The sequence below is a fragment of the Callithrix jacchus genome, chromosome Y, assembly GCF_049354715.1.
Source record: "Callithrix jacchus isolate 240 chromosome Y, calJac240_pri, whole genome shotgun sequence".
Lineage (NCBI taxonomy): Eukaryota > Metazoa > Chordata > Mammalia > Primates > Cebidae > Callithrix > Callithrix jacchus.
This window is the reverse complement of record NC_133525.1, coordinates 5,393,494-5,419,325: the sequence shown is the minus strand read 5'-3', so window position 1 is coordinate 5,419,325 and position 25,832 is coordinate 5,393,494. Positions and strand designations below refer to the sequence as shown.

The window sequence follows — 25,832 nt, the reverse complement described above, 5'->3', positions numbered from 1 at the left end:
TGGTTATTCCATTTGGGAGAAAAACAAGGGAGGTATCCTAAGAGGATCTTCCTCTCCAAGCTGTGTTGAGGATATAAGACAATGTGTGAAGGTTGGGTGTGGTGTAATCCCAGCACTTTGGGAGGCCAAGATGGGTGGATCACCTGAGGTCAAGAGTTTGAGACCAGCCTGGCCAACATGGTGAAACCCCACCTCTACCAAAAATACAAAAAATTAGTCAGGCATGGTGCTGCACCCGTGTAATTCCAGCTACTCGGGAGGCTGGGGCACAAGAATCACTTGAAAACAAGAGGTCAAGGTTGCAGTAAGTGGAGATCACACCACTGTACCCCCAGCCTGCGTGACAGAGTGAGACTCTATCTCAAAGAAAAAATGAACAAACAAAAGAAGACCAAACATTTCATGTTCTCTCTTATAAGTGGGAGCTGAACAATGAGAACACATGGACACAGGGAGGGGAACAACACCCACTGGGATCTGTGGAGGGATTGGATGGGGAGAGAAAGCATCAGGAAAAATAGCTAATGCATGCTGGGCTTAATACCTAGGTGGGGGGTTGATAGATGCAGCAAACCACCATGGCACGTGTTTACCTATGTAACAACCTGCACATCCTGCGCATGTACCCTGAAACTTAATAAAAGAATTACTTCAGAAGTCAAGACTGCTCAACCTAACCAAAAACACAGAGCCTTAGAGAATGCACATGTCGTCCACCCAAATCCCTTCTATCTGTCTTGATAGTTTCAGTGGTTGTTGTATTTCTTGTGTATGGAGCTGTGGTCATGGCTCCCCAGCTGAACTACCTTTCCCAGCATCTCTTGTGGATAAGTGAAGTCACGTGACTGCACTCTGGCAAATGGTGGGTCACCTCTATTTCTGAAGCTGAAAGATACTTTCATTATTTCACAAAAAGTTGTCTTCTAGCATGAGGAACACTATGGTGAGTCAGTCTTGCATTTGGGGAGAAATTGCTGTCATGACTCAGTAGATCTAATGGATTAATCTTTTCCCTGTGTTTCTTGAAGGCAAAAAAAAAAAAAAAAAAAAAAATCTGAGGAATAATTTAAATTTACATTTTTCTCAGGATTTCAGTTATCCAGAGAATTCCTGGGACCGCTGTGAGAACTTTTACACATCCCCCATCCTTGCTTTACTTGAACACCAAGAACATGAAGATACCTTTCGAAAATTTAATTTCCCCCTCAATTTTTTTTTCTGTCACATACATTTTCTTAAGTTAACCAAGTCCCCAAATTTTCTCATTAAGTCTTCAAACAACATGAGCTTTGTCCTCTTAGGATAATTGCTAAGAATAATAGTTTTTTCCAGTGTTTTTCGCTGGAAGAATTTTTGCTTGAATTCCATAGGCATTCAGTTCCCTGAATGCATAGATGATCTTTTGAGTTGCTTGGGATAGATTCCCCTCCTTCATTCCAGGATAAATTCACCTTAAATATTTGCTGATCTTTCATCATATTGATGGGAGGAGTACAACTTACTAAGAGTTTATCTTTCTGTAGACGTTTTCCAATTTGACTTTCCAGGTGTGTGTGTGTTTTCTGACTTGTTCGTTTTGGAGACTTTTCATATACTCTGTATGTGCAACTGCCATTTTATCCACTTTCAGATAATTATATGTAGATTTGGTTGCTTTTTCTTCCAGAGACGTTAAAGACTCATTTATTTTAACACATAAATCCGTTTTATCAACATTCCTTCTGATTTCTAGCATGTCTCCACCTTCTAATGCTTTTAGCTTTACTGGCAAGAGCTCACGATCCACCACATGATCTCCAAGAATGTTAGCCTTATCTGTCTTCAGCAAGGGTTTTCTAACATTGTTTGCGTGTTCATTAAATTCACTCAATCTTTCTTTGCATCCGTTGGCTTCCCGGGAAATAAGGTTTATACAGCTATGAAAATGGAAATTTTCATTCACACCATCTTCTATTGCCATCTTAAGTGAGACTTAAATCTCATAGGTGCCGGGTTCGGTGGCTCAAGCCTGTAATCCCAGCACTTTGGGAGGCCGAGGCGGGTGGATCACGAGGTCAAGAGATCGAGACCATCCTGGTTAACATGGTGAAACCCCGTCTCTACTAAAAATACAAAAACTTAGCTGGGCGTGGTGGCGCGTGCCTGTAATCCCAGCTACTCAGGAGGCTGAGGCAGGAGAATTGCCTGAACCCAGGAGGCGGAGGTTGCGGTGAGCAGAGATCGCGCCATTGCACTCCAGCCTGGGTAACGAGAGTGAAACTCCGTCTGTAAAAGAAAAGAAAATCTCATAGGTATTTCCAGTTTACTCATTGACGTATGTCATGTTGAAGTGTATTGTGATGGGGCCAGTGGATTTCAAATACCATCATACTTTTTCCTTTTGAGTATTTTGAAACAATAACATTTCTTTTCCAGCATGCACAGATATGGTTCTGTTCATTTTAACCGTTCTTTAGGATTCACATTCTAAAACCATCTGTAGTAAACCATGTAATTCTTTCACCAAAAGCAAACTCTTGCTGTGAATTCATCAATGTTTTTCAGTACATGTTATTTTCATGCAGCCATTTTTTTTTCCAAATGGGTTTATTGAGATGGTCAGAAATGTCAGCTAAGCAAGTCATTTGAAGGTAATAACTCACCTTCAAAAATTAGTGGCTTGGGTATAGTTTTCCAAAAAATTAGGCTGGGTGTAGTGGCTCACACCTGTAATCTCACCACTTTGGGATTGCTTGAGCCTAGGAGTTCAAGACCATCCTGGGCAACATACTGAGACCCTATCTCTAGTAAAGATTAAATAATTATCTGGGTTTCATGTTGACCTGTAGTCCCAGCTATGTGGGAGGACCACTTAAACTCAGGAATTTAAGATCGTAGTGAGCTATGATTGTATCACTGCACTCCCGCTTGGGCAATAAAGTGAGACTGTTGGAAGGAAGGAAGGAAAGGAAGGAAGGAAGGAAGGAAGGAAGGAAGGAAGGAAGGAAGGAAGGAGGAAGGACAACAGAGTGAGACTGTTGGAAGGAAGGCAAGGAAGGAAGGAAGGAAGGAAGAAGGAAGGAAGGAAGGAGGGAGGACAACAGAGTGAGACTGTTGGAAGGAAGGAAAGGAAGGGAGGAAGGAAGGAGGAAGGACAACAGAGTGAGACTGTTGGAAGGAAGGAAAGGAAGGAAAGGAAGGAATGAAGGAAGGAAGGAAGGAAGGAAGGAAGGAAGGAAGGAAGAAGGAAGGAAGGAAAAGAAATTAAATTCTTTTTGCCCATAACCTTGTGATGAGACACCAGCTTTGGAAAGCTGCCTTGCTTTGGTAGAAATAGCAGATGGCAAGATTCTGATATTATTTTCTGCTATGAAGTTCAAAACTGTCAGAAGTGGGCAGCTTTTTTTTTCCCTGAAATTTACCATTCTGAAATCAGATTCAGACCTACAGGAGACTTTTTAATGCCATTGGACAGATGTAAAACGCATCTTCTAAGAGTCCCGTGCCGAAATGTCAGCTGTCCTGTCTGCTTGGCTTCACTGACCCAAACCACAGGGTGGACAGTTTCCCTTCAAATGGATAAAGTGAGGGATTGTGCAATCACATCAGGCCTTTGAGTCAGGGTGACACTTGCTTCTTGATTTCACAGATGTCACATGTTGCCTTTGAGGACTTGCTAAAGAGTTGGGACTTTTTCGACTGTATGTTTTCTGTGCAGAAGTCATGTTTTGTGGGAGGACCATGGATTTTATCTCATTTAATAGCCTTTCTATGCAAATGAGACCTGCAGGGGAAAAAATTATTGGGATGCACAATTCCAGATGGAATTAGGCTCATTAGTTTAGCTGAGGAGAACACTTCTGTTATCTTGTGATTCTATTGACATTCAAGCTTTAATCAGAAAATTTTTAGTACAAAGGGAAATATATATGTATTACAAATGTGTATGTGTTTGTGCGTGTGTGTCTCCTGTAAAAATAAATACATACATTGTATTAAGGAGGCCTTATAGCTTTGGGCCTTATAGCTTCAGAAAGTTTATTTTTTTCAATATGTTATTCTTAGGTCTGTAGTATGAAAGTTCTTTTAAAATAAGCTGTATAACAATTTTAAAAAATAATCAAAATTATTGGATATTAATTGCCACTAAATTTAATAATTAAAATACTAAAAATTTTACAAAGGGGTGACCACACTAGAATTCATATATACCCAAAGATCTCTTAAAAACTAGATTTTTCAGGCTGGATGCAGGGGCTCATGTCTGTAATCCCAGCACTTTGAGAGGCCAAGATAGGTGGATCACTTGAAGCCACAGGTTGGAGACAAGTCTGGGCAACAGAGCAAGACCCCATCTCTACAATTTTTTTTTTAATTAGCTGGATGCAGTGTGTGCCTGTAGTCCTAGCTACTTGGGAGGTTGAGGCAGGAAGATCACTTGCACCCAGAAAGTTCAAGGCTGCAGTGAGCTGTGACTGTGCCACTGCACTCCAGCCTGGGCAACAGAGTAGGACTCCATCTCAAAATTTAATTAATTAAATAAATAAATAAAAATAAATTATTTTAAAAGCGCATTTTCCTCTTATTTTCCTAGTAAAGTAAAAGGAATAAGCAAATGGTATCATTATTCTCTACTATTCTTACTGGCAGTAGGCCTTCCTAATAAGAACATCATTTATTTCATTAGCTTTCTAAAGCACAATTTCAGGCCACTGCAACCTCTGCCTCCTGGGTTCAAGCAATTCTTCTGCCTCAGCCTTTTAAGTAGCTGGTGCAATGACAGGCATGCACCATCATGCCTGGCTAATTTTTCTATTTTTAGGAAAGAGAGAGTTTTACCCACCATATTGGCTAGGCTGGTCTTGAACTGACCTCAGGTGATCTGCACGCCTCGGCCTCCCGAGGTGCTGGGATTACAGGTATGAGCCACCACGCCTAGTTTTTAAAAATAATTTAAATACTTTACAGATGTACACATATAAATGGATGTTAATTGGGTGTGGTGGCTCATGCCTATAATCTCAGCACTTTCAGAGGCTGAGGTGGATAGATCACTTGAGCCTTGGAGTTTGAGAGCGAGCTGAGCAACATATCAAGACTCTATCTCTACAAAAAATTAAATTAAAAATTAGCTGGGCATGGTAGTACATGCCTATAATTCTAGCTACCTGGGAGGCTGAAACAGGAGAATTGCTTGAGCCTGGGAGGTTGAAGCAGTAGTGAGCTCAGGTAACGAAGCAAGACCCTGTCAAAAAAAAGATGTCAGTGATAATGAGTTGTTTACAAAGATAGAATTAGAGCTCCAGGGATGACTGGGGAGGTATGGTGTGTTATCAGCCCTACCATGTGCCCGTCAGGAACTGGTACTTAGAAGTCAAAACAGTCATTGCAGAATTTGAGAGCCGTACACAGAGAATCTCTCAAATAGTGCTCAGTTCTGGTTCACTCACGGTCAGTTTGTGCATAGCTATAAAATTAGCTTATCACGGTAAAAAGTGTGTAACCATCACTATCTTGTAGCATGCAGTTTGTCAGCAGGGCCATGCCACACTCAGACATTTCTGCGTTGAACATTCAAAAAAGTTACTATTGGCTGCAATATTGTTTTCATTTAACATAAAAGTTAGTCTTGGAGCTGTCATTCAGTGACTTTGCTGCTTCCTTCAGAATTACAAAGGCTTCCACCACCACTTTGATCTAAGCCTACTTATGCACTTTATACAAAACTGCACAGAGGAGCTGTCTGTTGAAGAAACGCCCACAAGATCCCATGGTAAGGGGAGAGGAGTAGGAGTAAACTGAGGGAGAGTGGCAGCTTTCCAGGGGCTGAGTCCGGAAGACCAGACTTGACAGAGAACTAGCTTATCCAGTCTCAGCCCATTAGACTTGTTTCACACCACGTGCTTTTCTGGGTTCCGAACATTGGAGCACTTGGGTGACTTGGAATGGCCTCCATCTAAGCTGCAACTTCCCCCACAGTTCCAAATATAAATGCAATGCATTCCCTGGGTTCCTGCCAGCCACTGTCACATTTTTGCTTCACAGCTGCCTCCCTGCTGTGCATCTGCCCCTTGCAAAACAGATATTCATGAAACATGACTGCTTGTTTATGAATAGCTGGGATGTAGACCTGACACATGGAAAGAGAAGCTTTCCCCAACCAAAAGTGAAAGCAGTGCTTGGACCTGACAAGCGTAGAACATTTGATCCCACGGCAGAGCTGGTGGGAAGGCTGGGGGTTAAAAGTAATACAGTCCACCATGGGCTGCAGGCCATGTCAATCACCGGTCCCCACCCACTACAAGCACTTCCCCGCCCACATCCTCTGCTCTAATCTTTACTCTCTATCTCATATCGACTTACAACATATGATAAAATAGCACCTTTTCTTGTGTCTGTTTTGGCTCCACTAGAATGCAACTGCTACAAAGGCATGGATTTGTCCCCAGTTTCCAGAAACATGACTGGCATGTAGTAGGTGCTCATTAAAGACTCATTTATTTATTTATTGAGACAGTGTCTTGCTTTGTTGCCCAGGCTGGAGTGCAGCGGTGTGATCATGGTTCACTGCAGCCTCAAACTCCTGCGCTCCGATAATCTTGTCACCTCAGCTTCCTGAGTAGTTGTGATGACAGGCATGTCCTACCATACCTGGCTAATTTATTTATTGTTTTTGTAGAGACGGGGTCTCACCGTGCTTCCCAGGCTGGTCTTGAACTCCTGGGCTCTACTGATTCTCCCATCTTGGCCTCCCAAATTGCTTGAGCCACCACGCCTGTCCCTGAAACTTATTAAACACATGGGAAAATGAATGAATAAAGCCCTCGTTTTGGCCAAAACTTGAATAATATTGAAGAGGAGATATTTTCTGTTGGTATTCTAGCTAAAGACTTTTGGGATGAGATAGATAGGGATTTCAACAAATGTGTTTTAAAAAAAAAAAATAAATATATATATATATATTTATATATATATATATATATATATTTATATATATATATATATATATATATATATATATATATTTATATATATATATATATATTTATATATATATATACACATATGCCAGGCGCAGTGGCTCACACCTGTAATCTCAGCAGTTTGGGAGGCCAAGGTGGATGGATCATGAGGTCAGGATATCAAGATCAGCCTGGCCAAGATACTGAAACCCAGTCTCTACTAAAAATACAAAAATTACCTGGCTGTGGGGGCAGGCACCTGTAATCCCAGCTACTCAGGAGGCTGAGGCAGGGAATTGCCTGAACCCAGGAGACAGAGGTTGCAGTTAGCAGAGATCACACCACTGCACTCCAGCCTGGACAACAGATTACGACTCCATCTCAAAAAAATAAAAAAAAGATAGGATTTTGGATTCCACACTACCTTATCTTTAAGAAGCGATTGATGATCAAGTTTTGTCATACATTCACAGTTACTAAAAGATTTTCAAAATACTTTCTCTAACTATGTATCTTTGTGAGGCTAGATTTTCTTCGTCTACTTTAACCTGAACCACATAAGAGTTGATCTGAGAAGCTGGTTGTTTCCTCATACATCAGATAGTAACAAGATTTGTAAGCACGTAAAACATTACACTCTTCCCCTATGAAAATTTTTGTTTGAAAAGATATATTTCAATTTTTCATAAAAGTATGTTACTTATGTAAAATGTAGTGGGTTTATTATTATCTTTAAATTTATTAGTCAAAAACTTTTCATTTTAATTTCAGAATTTAAATTTATTGCAGCATTAAATTTAACGCAATGTGATTTAATTACAGAACATATGGACACCTATAATGCACAGAAACAAAAGTTCTTCTAGGCCCTTAGTGATTGTTAACAGGGCAAAGGAGGCCAGGTGTGGTGGCTCATGCCTGTAATCCCAGCACTTTGGGAGGCCAAGGTGGTCAGATAACCCAAGGTCAGGAGTTCAAGACCAGTCTGACCAGCATGGTGAAACCCCGTCCCTATTAAAATATGAAAGTTATCTGGGCATGGTGACACACCCCTGTAGCCTCACCTACTGGGGACAGGAGAATTGCTTGAACCCAGGAGGTGGAGGCTTCAGTGAGGCAAGATCATGCCACTACAATCCAGCCTGGACAAGACAGACTGAGACTCGGTCTCAAAACAATGCAAAGCAAAAAAAGAGGGCAGAGGAGTGCCGTGAGCAACATGTTTCACAATCTCTACTCAATTTTATAAATGATGACATTTTTCCCCTGACATCTCTGCAGTTTCATCAATCTCCCTCCCCATGTGACCGCCTCAACTCTTCTCTATCTCTGCCAACTAAAAATGGTTGAAGCAATAAAGACAGCATCCGTAACAAGATGTACTTAGATTCAGGACCTCTGGGCTGGGTCAATTTGAGGGCTTAACAATGTCTTCCAGTAGCCGGGATCTCTCTGTCTTGCAGTCCTGTGTCTCATAAGTCATTGGCCCCTTTCAGTCATGGCAGAAGATGACTGCTGTACCTCCAGCTCACCTGAGGTCCGGAGTTCGAGACCAGCCCGGACAACATGGTGAAACCCCATCTCTACTAAAAATCCAAAAATTAGCAGGATGTGGTGGGGCAGGCCTATAATCCCAGCTACTCAGGAGGCTGAGGCAGGACAATTGCTTGAACCCAAGAGGTGGAGGTTGCAGTGAGCCAAGATCATGCCATTGCATTCCAGCCTGGGGGACAGAGTGAGACTCCATCTCAAAAAAAAAAGAAGTGTTCAGGTGAGAAAGCACGAAGGAAGCTTGGGAAAAAGGACAGGTTCTGCCAACAATAAAAAAAAAAAATGGTGGTTGACTGGGTAGCCAGTAGTACATGCTGCAAATCACTTGCTTATTTTTGTGTGAAGTTGTTTGCCAATGTAGTTCTTTATATATTATTATGTTAATCTTTACCAAAAGATAAAATATTGAAATGTAATTCCAATTATGACACACATACATGTAGACACATGTTCTGTGTAGCGCAGATATGTCTCTCATTCTGAACTTGTCATCAATTCTTAGAACCTTTGTCACAATCATGTTGGGCAATCAAAGAGCTTGGCGCAAACATCTGTTCTGTGCTTCTGAGTTTTCGTGTTTTTTTTTTTTTTTTTGAGACAAAGGCTTGCTCTGTCTCCCAGGCTGGAGCACCATAGGGTGATCATGGCTCACTGCAGCCTTGACCTCGCTGGCTCAAGCAGTCCATCCACTTTGCCCTCCTGAGTAGCGGGGACTACAGGTATGTGCCAACACACCCAGATAAGGGTTTTTTGTGTTTTTTTGGTGAAGTAGACCTCACTATATTGGCCAGGCTGGTCTTGAACTCCTGAGCTCAGACGATCCTCCCACTTCAGCCTCCTGAGTAGCTAGGACAACAGGTGTGTACCAACACTGTTGGCTATATATTTTTTAATGTTTTCTAAAGGCAGAGGGATGTCACTATATTGGCCAGCCTGGTCTTGAACTCCTGAGCTCAGGCAATCCTCCTGCCTTGACCCCCAAAGTGCTGGGATGACGGGTGGCAGCCACCATGCCTGGCTGCCTTCTGGGTTTCAATCCTCCCTTTCTGAACACACATGGAACTCTAACAAGGTCCTATAACTACCTCTCCATAACATTGTCCCAGGCGTAAAAACATCTTGATGTTTTCTGCAAATGCCTACCGAGGAAAACTGGCACACACCTATTCCCTGGCATCAGGGAGGAGAGAAAGATTTACTCCGAATGCGCCCATGACAGAGCTCACCCGCTGCCAAGCTCTCCGTGGCTTCCTGGAGACCAACACACACAGGAACAGGAGCCCCACGACCCCCGGGGGAAGATGCCTCCTCCGGGTTTAAAAACGGAGCTATCCTTTTGCCCGGGGATCATGAGTGTTGCCTTGTGCCCTAGTGCCTTGTGCTCTGCTTTCAGAGCACAGATTCTCAGTGGAATGGCAGAAAGGTCGGGTGAGGAGGAGTGGGGTGATTTATGGGGCAGAGAATGGTGCAACACCTATGCTTGTTTGTGCTGGGAGACCGAGGCCTCCTGCATGAGCTAAAAACATGCTGTTTAAACATCCCTGCGATTTCGCCAACCTCTCTTGCTCTCTGGCTGCCTCAACCCCTTTCTATCTCTGCCAAATCCGCGCCCCACCCTTTTCAGTCCTCCTGGTGCCAGCTACCCCTCCCCACGACCCTCAAATCTCAGAAACGTAAGCAGTGCCTCTCAAGCCTGGCTGCACTTTAGGAACTCGGGAAGGCCCGGCTCACAAAGGGCTGTCGGGGGAAGCCCGCAGACGTCTGAGAATGTGCATGACACAGTTTCCCAGGTGATGCTAGTGCTGCTGGACCAGGACTGAGCCTGTGCATCTCACCCCGAGTTCCAAATCAAAAGATGGGGCCAGGGTGTTCAGCAAAACGCAGCCTGGGATTCTGTTTTGGAGACCCCGTGTTCTTGAGAGAAGACCAATGCTCCTGACAGCCGGTGGGTGGGGCCCAGGACACTGCTCAAACAGCCTGCCGTGCTCAGGACGGCCCCCCACAGAGAATCATTCATCCATTCATCTGTCATCATCATTTATCTGTTATCTATCTATTTATCTTCATCTATCCATCCGTCATCATTATTTATCTATTATCTATCATTTATCTGTCTTCCTATCCTCACCATCCTCATCAATCTACCTATTTATTATCTATCTGTCAGTCTTCCTGCCTGTCTTTCTGTCTCTCCAACTGATCTTTCTGTCTCTCGAACTGATCTAACATCATCGTTTATCTATGCCTTGTCTACCTGTTATTCATCTATCATCAATTAATCCATCTATCTATTCATCCATCCATGATCATTTATTATCCATCATTTATCTTTCTACATCTGTCTGTTATGTGTCTGTCTGCCTATCTACCCACCATCATCATCATTTACCTATTATCTATCTGTCGTCTTCATCATTTGTCTATTCTCTGTCTATAATCATCATTTATCTATTATTTTCTATCTGTATCTATTGTAACCTATCAAACATCATTTATTTATAATCTTTAATCTGTCTAACTCTGTATCTGTCATCTGTCTACCTGTCATCCATCTATGTTTATCATAGTTTTTCTACCATCTACTTATGATCGATTTATCTATAGCTATTGATTATCTACAATCTATTTTCTATTATCTATCATCCATCTCTCTAAATCGAATCTTGGCAGTGGTTGTCACCTGGGTGATTTTGACGCCAGAGAACACTTGTTAGCTGGGCTGTGCTACTGCATGCAGAGAGTGGAGCCCAGGGGTCTGCTAAACTATGTACAGTGCACAGGACCTCTAGCCCCATATATCCACAGTGAAGAGTCTGAGAAAGCCGGCCACAGGCTAAAGAAACCACTAGTGTGCTTTGAAGTTTTACACACCCTTGCTAAAGCACAGGAAAGCTCTGTTTAGTTTGCTTTGTTAATTTAGGGTGTGCATTAGAAACGTCACAAGGAAATAGAAGCCCACGTTTTTGCTCTGTGGGGAGACACTCGGTGATGTCTGCTGCCGCTTTTGGACATCGCCACTGTGTGGAGGTGCTCCAGGTGTCAGGTGGGTGAGGCCCAGGGATGCTGCTCAGCAGCCTGCGGTGCACAGGATGATGCCACAGCAAAGACCTCAATTCCATCAGGATGGGGACTCCAAGGTGAAACTGGGTGTTGCCCAACTTTTGCTCTGGATAAGATGTCCGGGGTGCATGATGTGTGTTAAGGAGCTCAGAGGCTTCTGCTCCTCATGGGGAGAAAAGTGTGTTCACAGGCATTGGAGATAACAGCTGCTTAGAGGGAGGCAGGAGGCAGCCCCCTGCCTGTCTACCCTGCCAATGAGCTGCTTGACAGCAGAGAGAATCTATCTTGAGGAGGCCGGCCTGGGGTGGTGTTCACTGAGTTTCACCTGCCACTCTTCTCTGGGAATACTTGGAAACACAAGGTGAAGATGCCGTGGGAAGGTTGAGGAAGGGGAAGCATTCTCGTGTCTTTCCTCAGGGCATAGAAGGGGCTCTGCTTGCTGCAGTCCCAAGTTGCTCCCACCCAGAAGCTGCTCTCTTGTTACTCAGCAGGGTTTCTCAAAGGGGATAATTTCACCCTTAGGGGTCATTGGGCAAAGTCTGGAAGTCTTCCTAGTTGTGACAACTGGGAGGGGGTGGGAGCTCCTGGCATCTGGTGGGTGGAGCCCAGGGACGCTGCTCCACATCCTACAGTGCACAGGATGGGTCCACCACAGAGACAGAGCTATAGTCTATTTATCTATCACCTCCATCAATCTATCATCTGTCTATCATCTCCATCTATGTCTCATGTATGTATCTATCTCTATCAACCTATCATGTTTATCTGTTATCTATCTTCCTATCAGCGATCTACTTATTTTATCTATCTCCATCTCGTACTACTATTATCTATATATCTGTCATCTATTTATCTATCACCTATCTATCTCTCCATCCTATCTATCATCTATCTCTATCCCCATCTATGTATCTATCAACTATGTACCTATCAATCACCTATTTATCACCTATCCATCTCTCCATCCTATCTATCATCTATCTCTATCTCCATCTATGTATCTATCAATTATCTATATATCTATCAATCACCTATTTATCACCTATCTACCTCTCCATCCTATCTATCATCTATCTCTATCTCCATCTATGTATCTATCAATTATCTATATATCAATCACCTATTTATCACCTATCTCTCTTTTCATTCTATCTATCATCTATCTGTCCAGCCTATCTATCTCATCTGTCTATCATCTATCTGTGTATCATCTATCATGCATCTACTGACCTATTTCTCTATCCATCATCTATCCATTTACTTATCATCTATCTAAACAGTGGCTCACAGCATAAGAATAATTCTGCCCTTGCCCCCACCAGGGAACACTTTGCCGTGTTTGAGGTCAGTTTTAACTGTCACTACTGGGAAAGTGTGCTGATGCATCTGGCAAATGGAGCCCAGGGAGGCTGCTCAACATCCTAGAGAGTCCAGCCCCGATGCCACAAATGCCTTGGTGAAAAACTCCAGTAGTAACTTCCATCTAACCGTGGGGAAGGGATCAGGTTGACAAGCACGTCATTCTCAACAGTTCAGCAGGCAGGAGCTGTCTGAGTCCTTTGTCAGCGCATCGCTTGTTAGAACACTGGTAAGACCCTTTCCCATAGGATGGTTCCCTTACCCAGCGCAAGAGCACAGCAGTCCACATGTTTTCACTCATAAGTGGGAGTGGAATAATATGTCCACATGGACACAGAGAGTGGACTAATAGACCTTGGAGATTCAGAAGGGTGAGAGACTGGGAGGATGGTGGGGAATGAGCAGTGACTTAATAGGTTCCATGTACACTATTCAGGGGATGGTGATGCTGAAAGCCCAGACTTCACCACAACTCAGTATATCCATGTAACAAAATTGCACTTGTACCCCATAAATTTATACAAATAAAATAAAGTATATCAATCAATAAAATTTGACATATAAACCTGTTTAATACAAATGCAGAAAAAAATCATGTTGTTTTTTTCCTTTGCATAACATGTAAAAAAATCAATGAATGTGCCTTCCTGAGGCTTACTATGTCCTGCAGATATCTTACAAAGCCCCAGTAGTCATGAGTTAAATTCTTGCACGTAGCCTGTGGGAGGTCAGAGATAGCCTCCACTGTTTATTAACAGCTCTCGGCCCATCTATGAAGTGGAGGTAAAAACACCACCAATACCTGTCCCCAAGGCTGAGCTGATGCAGGGGCAGCCCTCAGCACAGTGCCTGGTACCCACAGACCATGGATCATCCTAGGTATTAATCTAAATCGGGAAGGCCTGGCTGTAGCTTGCATTGATCGCCATTGACAGTTTGGGGAAGAATCTGGTTTCCTTTGCTGTCTCTTTCTGATGGTCACACGAAGGCTCTTCTTCTCCAAGTAAGTTCACTCATTCAACTCATGCACTCATACAGACATACATTCACACATTCATTCACTCATTCAACTCATACAGGCATGCATTCACACCTTCATTCACTCATTCAACTCATACAGGCATGCACTCACACATTCATTCACTCATTCAACCCATACAGGCATGCATTGACACATTCATTCACTCCTTCAACTCATACAGGCATGCACTCACACATTCATTCACTCATTTAACTCATACAGGCATGCATTCACACATTCATTTACTCATTCAACCCATACAGGCATGCACTCACGCATTCATTCACTCATTCAACTAATACAGACATGCACTCACACATTCATTCACTCATTCAACCCATACAGGCATGCATTGACACATTCATTCACTCCTTCAACTCATACAGGCATGCATTCACACATTCATTCACTCATTTAACTCATACAGGCATGCACTCACACATTCATTCACTCATTCAACCCATACAGGCATGCACTCACGCATTCATTCACTCATTCAACTCATACAGGCATGCATTCACACCTTCATTCACTCATTCAACTCATACAGGCATGCACTCACACATTCATTCACTCATTCAACCCATAGAGGCATGCACTCACGCATTCATTCACTCATTCAACTCATACAGGCATGCACTCATGCATTCATTCACTCGTTCAACTCATACAGGCATGCATTCACACATTCATTCACTCACTGAATTCATGCACTCATACATGCATGCATTCCCACATTCGTTCACTCATTCAACTCATGCAGGCATGCATTCACGCATTCATTCACTCATTCAACCCATACAGGCATGCATTCACACATTCATTCACTCATTCAACCCATACGGGCCTGCATTCACACATTCACGTATTCATTCACTTAATTCACTGATGCTCGGATGCATGCATTCACACTTTTACTTATTCATTCATTCGTCCACCATTAACTTGTCCATGCATTCAATTTATTTATTCACTGATGCATAATACATTAATTCATGACATGTATGCAATCTTCACTCATTCAGTCATGTGTGTATGCATTAACACACATGCTAGTTGGTTGAGCTCACTCAGGTACTCATACATATTCATTCACTCACTCATTCATCCACGTATTCACTTGTCATGTATCCTGTTCATGCACTCACACACATTCATTGTTTTATAAATGCATGCCTTCACGTGCTCATTCAATCCTGCATGCATGAATGCATTCACTCACTCACGCAGGCACGCATGAATTCCCTTGTTCACTCGCTCATACATGCACTTGTACATGCGTGAATTTACTGAAGTCACCCATGCACTTAGTCATGCATTAATTCACTCACTTATACACTTGGCTCATGCAGGCGTGAATTCATTTGTTCACTCACTCATCCATTCACTCATGCCCTCGCTCTTGTGTGCATGAACTCACCTTTCACTCGTTCCAGCACTCATACAGGATGAATTCCCTTGTTCACTCACTCATGCAGTCACTCATGCGTCATAAATTCATTCAGTCATTCATGCACTGTCAGTTACGCATGAAATCACTTGTTCAATCACTCGTGCATTCAACTCATTCATTCACTCATTCATAGATTCGTGCCTTCATTCATGCATGTATGCATGCACCTGGTTTTCGGCACAGTCACTCCTCCATTCATGCATATATGTTTGAATTCATTCTTACGTGCATTGGCTCATTCATGCCGTCAACTCCCGCATTCACCTGTGAATGCATTCATTCCCTCCCTGGCGCAGACACTGATGGTTCATCCATTTCCTCGCTCGCTCATTCACGTGTAGTTGTCCATTCACGCCTCACATGCATTCACACACACGCGTCCTCCACTCATCCATGGAAAGACACCGCGTGCAGACAGCCAGTCACTCGCTCGCTATGCATGCAACAGCCGAGGCCTGAACACTCAGTTATTCTTTCATGCACTCATTCATTCATTCAGGCGTGCAAGTATGCACACGTGCGTTTTTCATGCATTCAGTGAGATCGGGTACGAGCCCTGCCTTCTCCCTCCCGGACGCTACCAGAGGAGCGGCCTCCACCCGGGCTGCGCGCTGGCCTTGGGCCCAGGGCCTTAAGCCATCGCAAACATTTACTTCGGGGCCGGCTGATGGAAGGTTAAATGTTCAAACCGGGAAACCGCGGGCTGCATTGGGGGCCGCGGCGGGCGAGGGGCGGGGCGCGGCACGGGGCGCAGCCCCCGGCCGTTCCCGGGTGTCTCTCCCCGGCAGCCCGGGCTGGGCACCAGGCGGCGCGCGGGCTTGTTTGCGGGCGGGGGCTGCAGCCGGGCGGAGACGACCCGCGCCCGCGGGGGTGGGCGGAGGTGGGGCCGGGCTTCCGGACAGAAGCCAATCGATGCCCTCGGAGCCTGTAGCGCCGGCCCAGGGCAGAGGCTGCGGGAGCGCGGAAGAGGTGCCGTGGGCTGCCGGGGGGTGCAGGGGGCCGTGGGTAGCGGAGGAAGCCTGGGTGCAGGGGACGGCCGGGGTGCGCAGAGGCTGCCTCAACACCTAGAGGTCTGGGGTGGGGGGGGTTGGCGTACAGCGGGGTGGCGAGGCCGAGGCTGGGTGCTGGGGGAAGGGCGACGGCTTGGAGTGTAGAGGAGGGGTGAGGGGCGTAGGGCGCTGGAGGTCAGAGGTCTCTCAAGCGCGAAGGAGGGGAGGGTTTTGGAGCTCTTGGGGGTGGGTCCGCCGAATGGGGGCGCCGAGTGCTGGGGAGTACAGGTCCAGGCGCTGCGGGTCGCGGGGACACCGGGGCTGCCCCAGGACTGAGGACAGACGGAGGCGGGGGCGCAGGCTGGGAGGCTGGGGCTTGGGAGCGCGGTCAAAGGCAGAGGCTGTGGTTGCGCGGGGGAAGGGAGACGTGCAGGGCGTGGAACGGATTCGGGGGCTCTCGGGGAGGAGGGCGAGGGGCGCAGGGGTGGGCCGGGGGGGCCTGGAGTGACGGGGGAAGGGGCGTCTGGCCGGTGGGCGCGGGCAGAAGCAGCGCAACCAAGCTCGGAGGAGGTGCAGATCCCGGGGTCCGGGAGCTCAGGGGTGGGCCAGGGAGTGGACGGGGCGGGGTAACCGGGGAGCGCCAGCTGGGGTGGGGAAAGAAGATGCCCAGAACTCCAAGCAGGTGCGCGGGGCGGCGGGGCGGCTGCTCATACCGCAGAGGTCGCTCGGGGTTCCGGGGGCGATGTCGTTGCTGGGCACTTGAGTAATTAAACGCAGCGGGGTCGCAGGTGACAGCGGGGAGGACAGGGGATCAAGGGGACCCTGGCCAGAGGGCAGGAGGCTGACCTTGAGCGCCACGGAGGCAGTGCGGGGAGGGCCGGGGTCCCGTGGGGCGCAGTGACACCGGGTGCGTAGCTGGCCGGGGGTGACGCTGGCGGCGCCTGAGGCTCAGGGTGTCGAGACCGCCACGCGGTCGCCCGCAGGCCTGGAAGTCCACGCCGGTTCCTGGAGACGGCGCCTCTGCTCTGAGGGTTCCGTGGTGGGGAAGTCTACCCACTGCACCCCGGCGCCCACTGCACGCGGCCCGGAGGACCATGTCGGGTGAGTAGCTCAAGCTCCTTCAGTTCGGCCTGCCTGTTCCTGCCGGCTTGGGTGAGATTGGTCTGCGCTGCGGAGAAACCCAGTTTGACCCAGGACTGCCCCAAATCCGAGTCTCCCCTCATTGACTCACCCAGGTCTCTGTGGGTCTGGAGGGACTGGTCCATCCGACGCTGCTGGAAATACCGGTGGGCTTCAGCTGCTGGGAGGGGGTGATTGGTAGCAAGTGAGGGTGGCGTTGGGATTTCACCAGTTCCACTTGTAAGATGTAGTCCTGGAAGTTTCACTGGGCTCGTTTCTTGGGAATAGCATTGAACTGTCTGAGATTCTCACTGCGTGGAAGGCCGATGGTAAGAAGTCTGTTCTCCTAAAATGGCCCTAAAACTCTGGGAAGAGGCGGTCTTCCGGTTCTTGGAGTTCAGGCCATCGGTTTAATTTCCGTGCCCAGCACAGACGCAGGGATGGCCTGGCTTGGTGGCTCGGGCCTGTAACCCCAGCACTGTGGGAAGCTGAGGCAGCAGGATCGCTTGAGGCCAGGAGTTTGAGACCGTCCTGGACAACATAGGCAGACCACATCTCTAGGAAAAATAAAAATAAAAATTAGCTGGGAGTTGTGGCATGTGCCTGTGGTCCCAGCTACTAGGGAAGGTGAGGTGGGAAGGTCCTGAGCCCAGGAGGTCAAGGAGGCACCACTGCACTCCAGCCTGGGTGACAGAGTGAGATCCTGTCTCCAAAACCACCAAGAAACAAAATAGGAACCCAGGTCAATCCTCCTGCAGGCAGCAGGCAGCAGGCAGGAAAGGCCGGAAAGGCCTGCCCCTTGAGGACTGGCGAGCCCCATCTCTCTGCACTTGGTTCTGTGGACATCAGATAGACCGGTTGACTTCAGATGCCTAGATATGAGAAGGTAGATTGTACGTCATCCCATAATAAAGATGCTGGTTCTATTTTTTTATCGTTAAATCATTAAGGCACCTCCTTGTACCAGACCAGACTGGATCATTCCTGAGTGCATTTTATGTATTTCTTTTCAAAAAAAATTTTTTTTAACTTTGTAGAAACAGGGTCTTACTATGCTGCCCAGCTTGTAGGCTCAAGCAGTCCTCCTCCATTGGCCTCTCAAAGTGCTGGGATTATAGGCAGGAGCCACCGCACCTGGCACACACAGAACAGATTACTCTTTTATTCAGAGGAGAGATTCAGTAAATCCCAGAGCTGCTTCCATCCTGTTTTCTCCCACTCTGGACTTAGAGACGAAAATCATCAGGGGAGGGACCTTAAGAGTTGTTTTCATGAGGTGTACTGGCAAACTCTGTCCCAAGGAATGGCAAAAAGGGTCTCTGTTGTAGGGCTGCGTTCGGAGCTCTCTAAAGTGAAAGCCACACGGTTCCCCAAGGCTGCTAGGGTATGTATAATAGCAGCATTCAAGATGGACATTCGGATACATCTTGCTCAGCCTCCTGCCTGAAGAGAAGATTCAGCTGTGCAGAAAACAAAAGCCACCTTTGAGTAGAGAAGGGCTGAGAAGGAAGCTGCTAAGGTGATTTTGATGGGTGATTAGAAGATGCCTTGAGTGCAGAGGGCAGGCGAGGGGTAGAAACAAACGGTTGTCATGGATTCATAAATTCTTAGCCCCTGCCATCTCCAGGCTGGACTTAATTTTGTGACAATAACTCCTTTTTGTGGGCTGGAGTGCAGTGACAGATTTTCTTGCTGTGTTTCTACTCCATGCTGCTGCTGAAAGTGCCCCCTTCAAGGCAGCCGCAGCCGCATTGGAGAACTGTGACTGTTCTCCAGCACCACACCAGGACTTGATCTCCAGTCGTTTCTCTGGGGCAAGGCGATGTGGAAGCTCAGCACCTGTCAATCACTGTTCCTGCCACCAAAGTTCCGGTTATGCAGATGAAGCCTCCAGGTAGAAAGCGTCAGAGAGTATAGTTTGTAAATCAGATTTTAAAAGGTGCCAGACTCTTAGTTAATTATCTTCTGAATCTGATAAAAGGACTGGAAAGTGAAGGAGATTCTCTACAGAATGCAGATTTTTTTCTCCCCACAAAAGACAGCTTTGCAGGACCATTCCAAAAATATGTCGCATAAATATGTTTTGGGGTAAAATACTTGGATTTCTCTCAGGACCTGCTATCTGTCCTGTTGGTTATGGCTACGAAGAGTCTGTTTCATCAGTCTGAAGGTCTCTGTTTTAATGTGAATGCTGGTCAGCCATGCCTGAATTCCAAAGGAAGGTAATGTGAATGCCTGAATTCCAAAGGAAGGAGAACCTAATGATGCATGTCCAACCCCCACTTCCAATTATCGTGTGAACTAGCTTTTCAGGTTTACTTCGGAATGCCTTTGGCTGAGGAGAGGGTCCATTCAGAGGGTTGAATTTTATTATTTTTATTAAGCTATTCAGATGGCATTCTTCTCCGTCTGGCCAAGATTTGCCAATCACAACATCAATGACCACCGAAGTTGAATTTTATTCCATAGCATTGCCAGGATGGCCTGACAGCCTGCTCCCCATCCATCCTGTCCCTTTATGGGACTCCCTCTAGCCAAAGTGAGAGAGTGGGAAGGAAGAAACGAGTCAGGCAGGCAGTGAGCGTGGATCCGCAGTTGAATCCCTTCAAATGAAAGAACAATCTGCAGGCACAGGTAAGGGAACTTGCACAGGGTGGTTGCCCAAGACATGCCCACAGCTACACAGATAAGAAAGGCCACACAGGTGGCTTGCCCAGACATGCCCGCAATGGAAAACTCTGTGCCTTGACACACACGCAGTAAGCAGAATAAAACAATATGGAGTAACTTAAGCTAAGGTGAGAAGTTCAAGACCGGCCTGACCAACACGGCAAAATCACATATCTATTAAAATATATTTAAAAAAAAAATTCGCTGGATGTGGTGGCAGCTCCCTGGAGGCTGAGGCGGGAGGATCACTTTAACCTGGGAGGTAGATGTTGCAGTGAGCCGAAATTGCACTACTCCACTTCAGCCTGGGCAACAGAGCAAGACTCTATCTCAAAGGAAAAGAAAAGAAAAGAAATATATGAAAGCAAATCAAAATACTTTGTCCCCAAATATATTTCTTTCATATATTGGTGAGTAGCCCTGAAATGCTATCTTTACACTTCTCGAAAGAAGACATTCATGTGGCCAAGGAACGTATGAATAAAAGCTCAACACTGCTGATCATTAGAGAAATGCAAACCAAAGCCACCGTGAGACACCATCTCAGATTATTAAAAAGTCAAAAAAAACAACAACAGATGCTGCTGAGGTTGTAGAGAAAAAGGAACAATTTTCCTTGTCGGCGGGAGTGTAAATTGGTTCATCCATCCTGGAAGACAGCATGATGATTACTCAGCGACCTCAAGGCAGAATTACTGTTTGACCCAGCAATCCCATTACAGGGCATATACCTGAAGGAAAAATCATTCTGTTATAAAGATACATGTACGTGTATGCTCTTTGCTGCACGATTCCCAAGAGCAAAGACATAGAATCAACCCAAATGCCCATCAACAAGAGACTGGATAAAGACAATGGGGTACATAGACACCATGGAATACTATACAGCCATAAAAAGGATGCGTTCCTGTCCTTTGCAGGAAGATGGATGGAATCGGAACCTGTTATCCTCAGGAAACCAATGCAGGAACAAAAATCAACCACCCCATGTTCTCACTTATAAGTGGTAACTGAAGGAGAATAACACATGGACACAGGGAGGGGAACAATATTCACTGGGGTCTGTCAGAAGGTTGAGGGAAGGGGGAGGGAGAGCCTCAGGAAGGAAACAGCTAATGGATGCTGGCTTAATGTGTAGGCCACGGGTTGATCTGTGCAGCAAACACCATGGCACATGTTTACCTATGGAGCAAACCTGCACATTCTGCATGTGTGCCCTTGAACTTAAAACAAAATGTAAAGAAAAACAAAGAAGAAAAATAAACTCCATCTTTGTGGGGGAATCTTGCATCAGCAGCTCTGTGGAGTCTGTGGCAATGCAGCCAGCCCTTCTCTTGCACGGCTCTAGAGAGACGAAGTGAATGTTTGACACCTTAAAACTTCTAAAAGGAAACAGGAACCATCTCTTCTCTCTGAGGCCTGCTACCTGTGATGTTACATCTATGTAGCAAGCCCAGGTTTGCCAGGCCAGCCTTTTCCTTTCTCCCTCCCATGACCTGTCTTGCAGCTAAAACCTGTCTTTGGCAGTGCTCTGAGTCAGCATTCTTGTTCATGCTTTTATTTTGTTTTGTTTTGAGGTTTTGTTTTGTTTTGAGGTCTGAGTCGCCCAGGCTGGAGTGCACTGGTGCAATTACATCTCTGTAGTCCCCACCTCCCAGGTTCAAGCAGTCAGCATGCCTGGCTAATTAAGAAAACATTTTGGGGGGACCAGGCACAGTAGCTCATGTCTATAATCCAAGCACTTTGGGAGGCTGAGGCAGGCGGATCACCTGAGGTCAGGAGTTTGAGACTAGCCTGGTTAACTGCTGAAACCCTGTCTCTACTAAAAATACAAAAATTAGCCAGACATAGTGCTGCACGCCTGTAATCCAGCTACTCAGAAGGCTGAGGCAGGAGAATTGCTTGAATGCAGGAGGTGGAGTTTGCAGTGAGCCAAGATCGTGCCACTGCACTCCAGCCTGGGTGGCAAAGCTAGACTCCATCTAAAAAAAAAATAAAATTTTTTTTTTTTTTTTTTTTGGTAAAGATGAGGCCTTGGTTAGTTTCCCAGGCAGGTCTTGAACTCCTGGCCCCAAAGCAATTCTCTGGCCTTGACCTCCCAAAGACATTACAGGCGTGAGCCACTTTACCTGGCCTTGGAAAAGGAGAGAAGGTCTGAAAAGCTTTTCTACTCATTGTGCAATGGCCTGTGCAGGTGGCACATTCAAGAAGTCATGAGGTTATCAAGTGGAATTCATGTCTCTTGCAGGAAGGGGTTAGCTACTGTGGGATTGTGGCCTCCTTATTTCTCTTGGGCATATACCTTCTCTTGTCTTGCACTTTATCTCCATGATATGAACTACACTGAGGCCCTCACCAGATCAGCTGGGCATCTTGGGCTTCCCAGCCACCACAAGTGCAAAGTAAAAGTACCCTCTTTTGATTTTTATTTATTTATTTAGAGACAGAGTCTGGTGATGTTGGCTCACTGCAACCTCCTCCTCCTGGGTTCAAGCAAATCTCTGCCTCAGCCTCCTGAGTAGCTGAAATTACAAGTGCTTGCCACCACGCCAAGCTAATTTTTTTGTGTGTGTTTTAGTAGAGTTCAGGTTTCACCATCTTGGCCAGGCTGGTCTTGAACTCATGACCTTGTGATCCACCCACCTCGGTCTCCCGACATGCTGGGATTACAAGCCTAAGCCACCACATCCAGCCATCAACCTCTATTTTTAATGTGACTCAGTGTGTTCTATTCTGTGATAGCCACGCAAAACAGACTAAAACACACCCTTTCTTCCCCTGGTGCTAAACTGCACTGTCCCCTTCTCACAAAGGCCTGATCTGATGCCCTCAGGGAGGGAGGGGTCTCCTCTTTGTTAAATATGGTTGTGATCAGTCCAGATGCTGTGACTTGTATCTGTAATCCCAGCACATTAGGAGGCCAAACCAGGTGGATCACTTGAGGTCAGGATATCGAGACCAGCCTGGCCAACATGGTGAAACCTTGTCTCCACTAAAAGTACAGAAATTAGATGGGCATGGTGGTGCATGCATGTAATCCCAGCTACTCAGAAGGTGGAGGCAGGAGAGTAGTTTGAATCCGAGAGGTGGAGGTTGCAGTGAGCCTAGATCACACCACTGCAGGGCAGCCTGGCAACAGAGCAAGACTCTGTCAAAAAAAAAAAAAAAAAAAAGACAGAACTAATAGTAGAACTCCCATTTGATCCAGCAATCTCACTACTGAGTGTTTTCTCTTTTCTTCCTAAGTGTTTTTCCTTCTTGCCAGCAGGCCGCCACTGCAGACAGCATGTCTGTAGGGTTTGATCAGCTGCATTTGCTCCCAAGGCACCTGATGAAAGGGGTTTTCCCTCGTCTTTCTGCTAATGCATTTCTTCATCCTTCACGCATTCCTTCCCTCCTTTGCACCTACTGTGTTCTTGTGGTCAGGGAAGTATGTGCAAGGGAGTTCTGGTGGCTGAAGCATTCCAGTTCCTGGAGAAGAGAGGCATCGAAACAGGCAGACAGCATGAAAGGCACCGCCATGCTTGCATCAGGAGAGACGGTTTGCAGGAGTGCTGGTTTCTATGGCGTCCCTCAGATTTCTTTCATTGAAGCCTCCTTGTTCGGCCTTCCCAATTGAAAAGTGCCTCAAATGTAGCTGGGGTTTGAAAAGCTTGAAACCAGAAGGCACCTCTGGCATCATGGTGAATCGTCAGGTCAGTGTGTGGGGCACATGTGGGCTGGGAAAGCCACGTCTTAGACACCCTCTAGCCCACATCTGCTCACAGTAATCTGTTTGCACATCTTAGGGTCTCCCTCACAACAGCTGTTGGGAACATAGGAGGAGAGGATGGTGGGTAAGGGTTCGGCAGGAGACACTTGCCAGCAGGTAGAGCTGGCATTCCAGCCTGGGACTGGTGCACCATTGATTTGTAAATTATTTTTTCCTGTACCCCCCTTTTCTCTCTCTCTGTCTCCCCTCTTTCACCTCTCTCTCACCTCTTTCCTTCTCTGTCTCTTCTCTCTCTCTCCCATCGCTCTCTTCTCCCTCTCTCTTTCTCTGTCTCTCTCTTACCCTCTCTCTTGCTCTTACTCTCTTATTCCCTCTCATACTCATGTTTTACTGTTTTCACCTGAGGGAAGAGTGATGTGAAACTAGGACTTCGCTTTTTCTGGGGTATTTAGGAATGTGGGGCCGTGGGGTTTTCTCCACCTGTTTTAGGTCATTGCTTCCTGATTTCTCAGAGCTTTGCTATTAACAGCTCATTTCCCTCCCTTAGGGGCCGACTTTGACTTTCCTGGTGGAGAAAACAGTGAATAACTTTTCAAAGTCTCCTGTGTTGCTGACCTGGTTATTGTTTTTGAATTATCATTTCTGAGACATCTCTGTGGCATGGTAAGTGGATTGAGTTTGGACAGTGGGAACATAGGATGTATAAGTATTCTTTATTTTTGTTCTTGTTTGATTTTGATTTTTTTTGAGATGGACTTTCACTCTTGTTGCCCAGGCTGTAGTGCAGTGGTACCATCTCGGCTCACTGCAACCTCCACCTCCTGGGTTCAAGCGATTCTCCTGCCTCAGCCTCCCAAGTTGCTGGGATTACAGGCATGCACCCGCACGCCCAGCTAATTTTTGTATTTTTAATAGAGACGGGGTTTCTCGATATTGGTCAGGCTGGTCTTGAACTCCTGACTTTATGATCTGCCTGCCTCAAGCTCCCATGGGGGACATTGTAGTACTTCCTGGTCATACATATACTAGTAGCACTTCCTGGTTCACAGGGACATTGCAACACTTCCTGCTTCATTCGGATAATTGTAGGACTTTTTGAATTGCAGGGACATTGTCATATTTTCTGGTTCATATGGATAATTATAGAACTTCCTGGTTCATAAAGATATTTGCAACCCTCTGATTCATAGGGGTAATTGTAGCACTTCCTGTTTCATAGGGACATTGTAGTACTTCCTGGTTCATACAGATAATTGTTGTACTTCCTGTTTCATAGGGACATTGTAAAACTTCTGGTTTATATGGATAATAGTAGCACTTTCTGGTTCCCAGGGACATTGCAACACTTCCGGTGCATATGGATAATTGTAGCATTTCCTGCTTTGCAGGGAGATGGCAATACTTTTTGGTTCACAGGGAATATGGTATCACTTCCTGTTTCTTAAGGATACTGTAATACTTCCTGGTTCATAGGGAGATTGTAGTACTTCCTGGTTCACAGGGGCATTGCAACAATTCCTAGTTCATTCAGATAATTGTAGACTTCCTGGTTTGCAGGGATATTGTCACACTTTCTGGTTCATAAAGACATTTGCAACTTTCTGGTTCCTAGGGGTAATTGTAGCACTTTCTGTTTCCTAGGGACATTGTAATACTTCCTGGTTCATACGAATAATTGTAGCACCTCCTGGTTCATATGAACGTTGTACTACTTTCTGGTTCATACAGATAATGGTAGTACCTCCTGGTTCACAGGGACATTGCAACAATTCCTAGTTCATTTAGATCATTGTAGACTTCCTGGTTTGCAGGGATATTGTGACACTTTCTGGTTCATATCGATAATTGTAGAACTTTCTGGTTCATAAAGACATTTGCAACCCTCTGGTTCCTAGGGGTAATTGTAGCCCTTCCCGTTTCATCGGGACATTGTAATACTTTCTGGTTCATACGGATA

At 45.8% G+C, this 25,832-nt stretch overlaps 1 protein-coding gene and 1 long non-coding RNA gene across 13 annotated transcripts in view; both read left to right on the top strand.

Moving 5' to 3' along the window:
- LOC118150887 (uncharacterized) overlaps positions 1-13,429 on the top strand; it is an 88,459-nt gene extending 75,030 nt beyond the window's left edge. For 6 of the 10 annotated variants that reach the window (XR_013531855.1, XM_078364435.1, XM_078364432.1 and 3 more), the window contains one exon: positions 9,090-13,429. Coding sequence is in view for 4 of the 10 variants with exons in the window: in XM_078364435.1 (XP_078220561.1) it covers positions 9,090-9,133 (44 nt within the window). In the remaining 6 variants the exon portion in view is untranslated. The remainder of the gene's footprint in view (positions 1-9,089) is intronic. The other 4 variants (XR_013531856.1, XM_078364429.1, XR_013531852.1 and 1 more) reach the window with 3 other exon arrangements.
- A 2,896-nt stretch (positions 13,430-16,325) lies between these two features.
- Positions 16,326-25,832, top strand: part of LOC118150894 (uncharacterized) — a 43,444-nt gene continuing 33,937 nt past the window's right edge. For all 3 annotated transcript variants that reach the window (XR_013531929.1, XR_008479032.2, XR_013531928.1), the window contains exons 1-3: positions 16,326-17,475; positions 23,432-23,858; positions 24,423-24,538. This is a non-coding gene — a long non-coding RNA (uncharacterized LOC118150894). The remainder of the gene's footprint in view (positions 17,476-23,431; positions 23,859-24,422; positions 24,539-25,832) is intronic.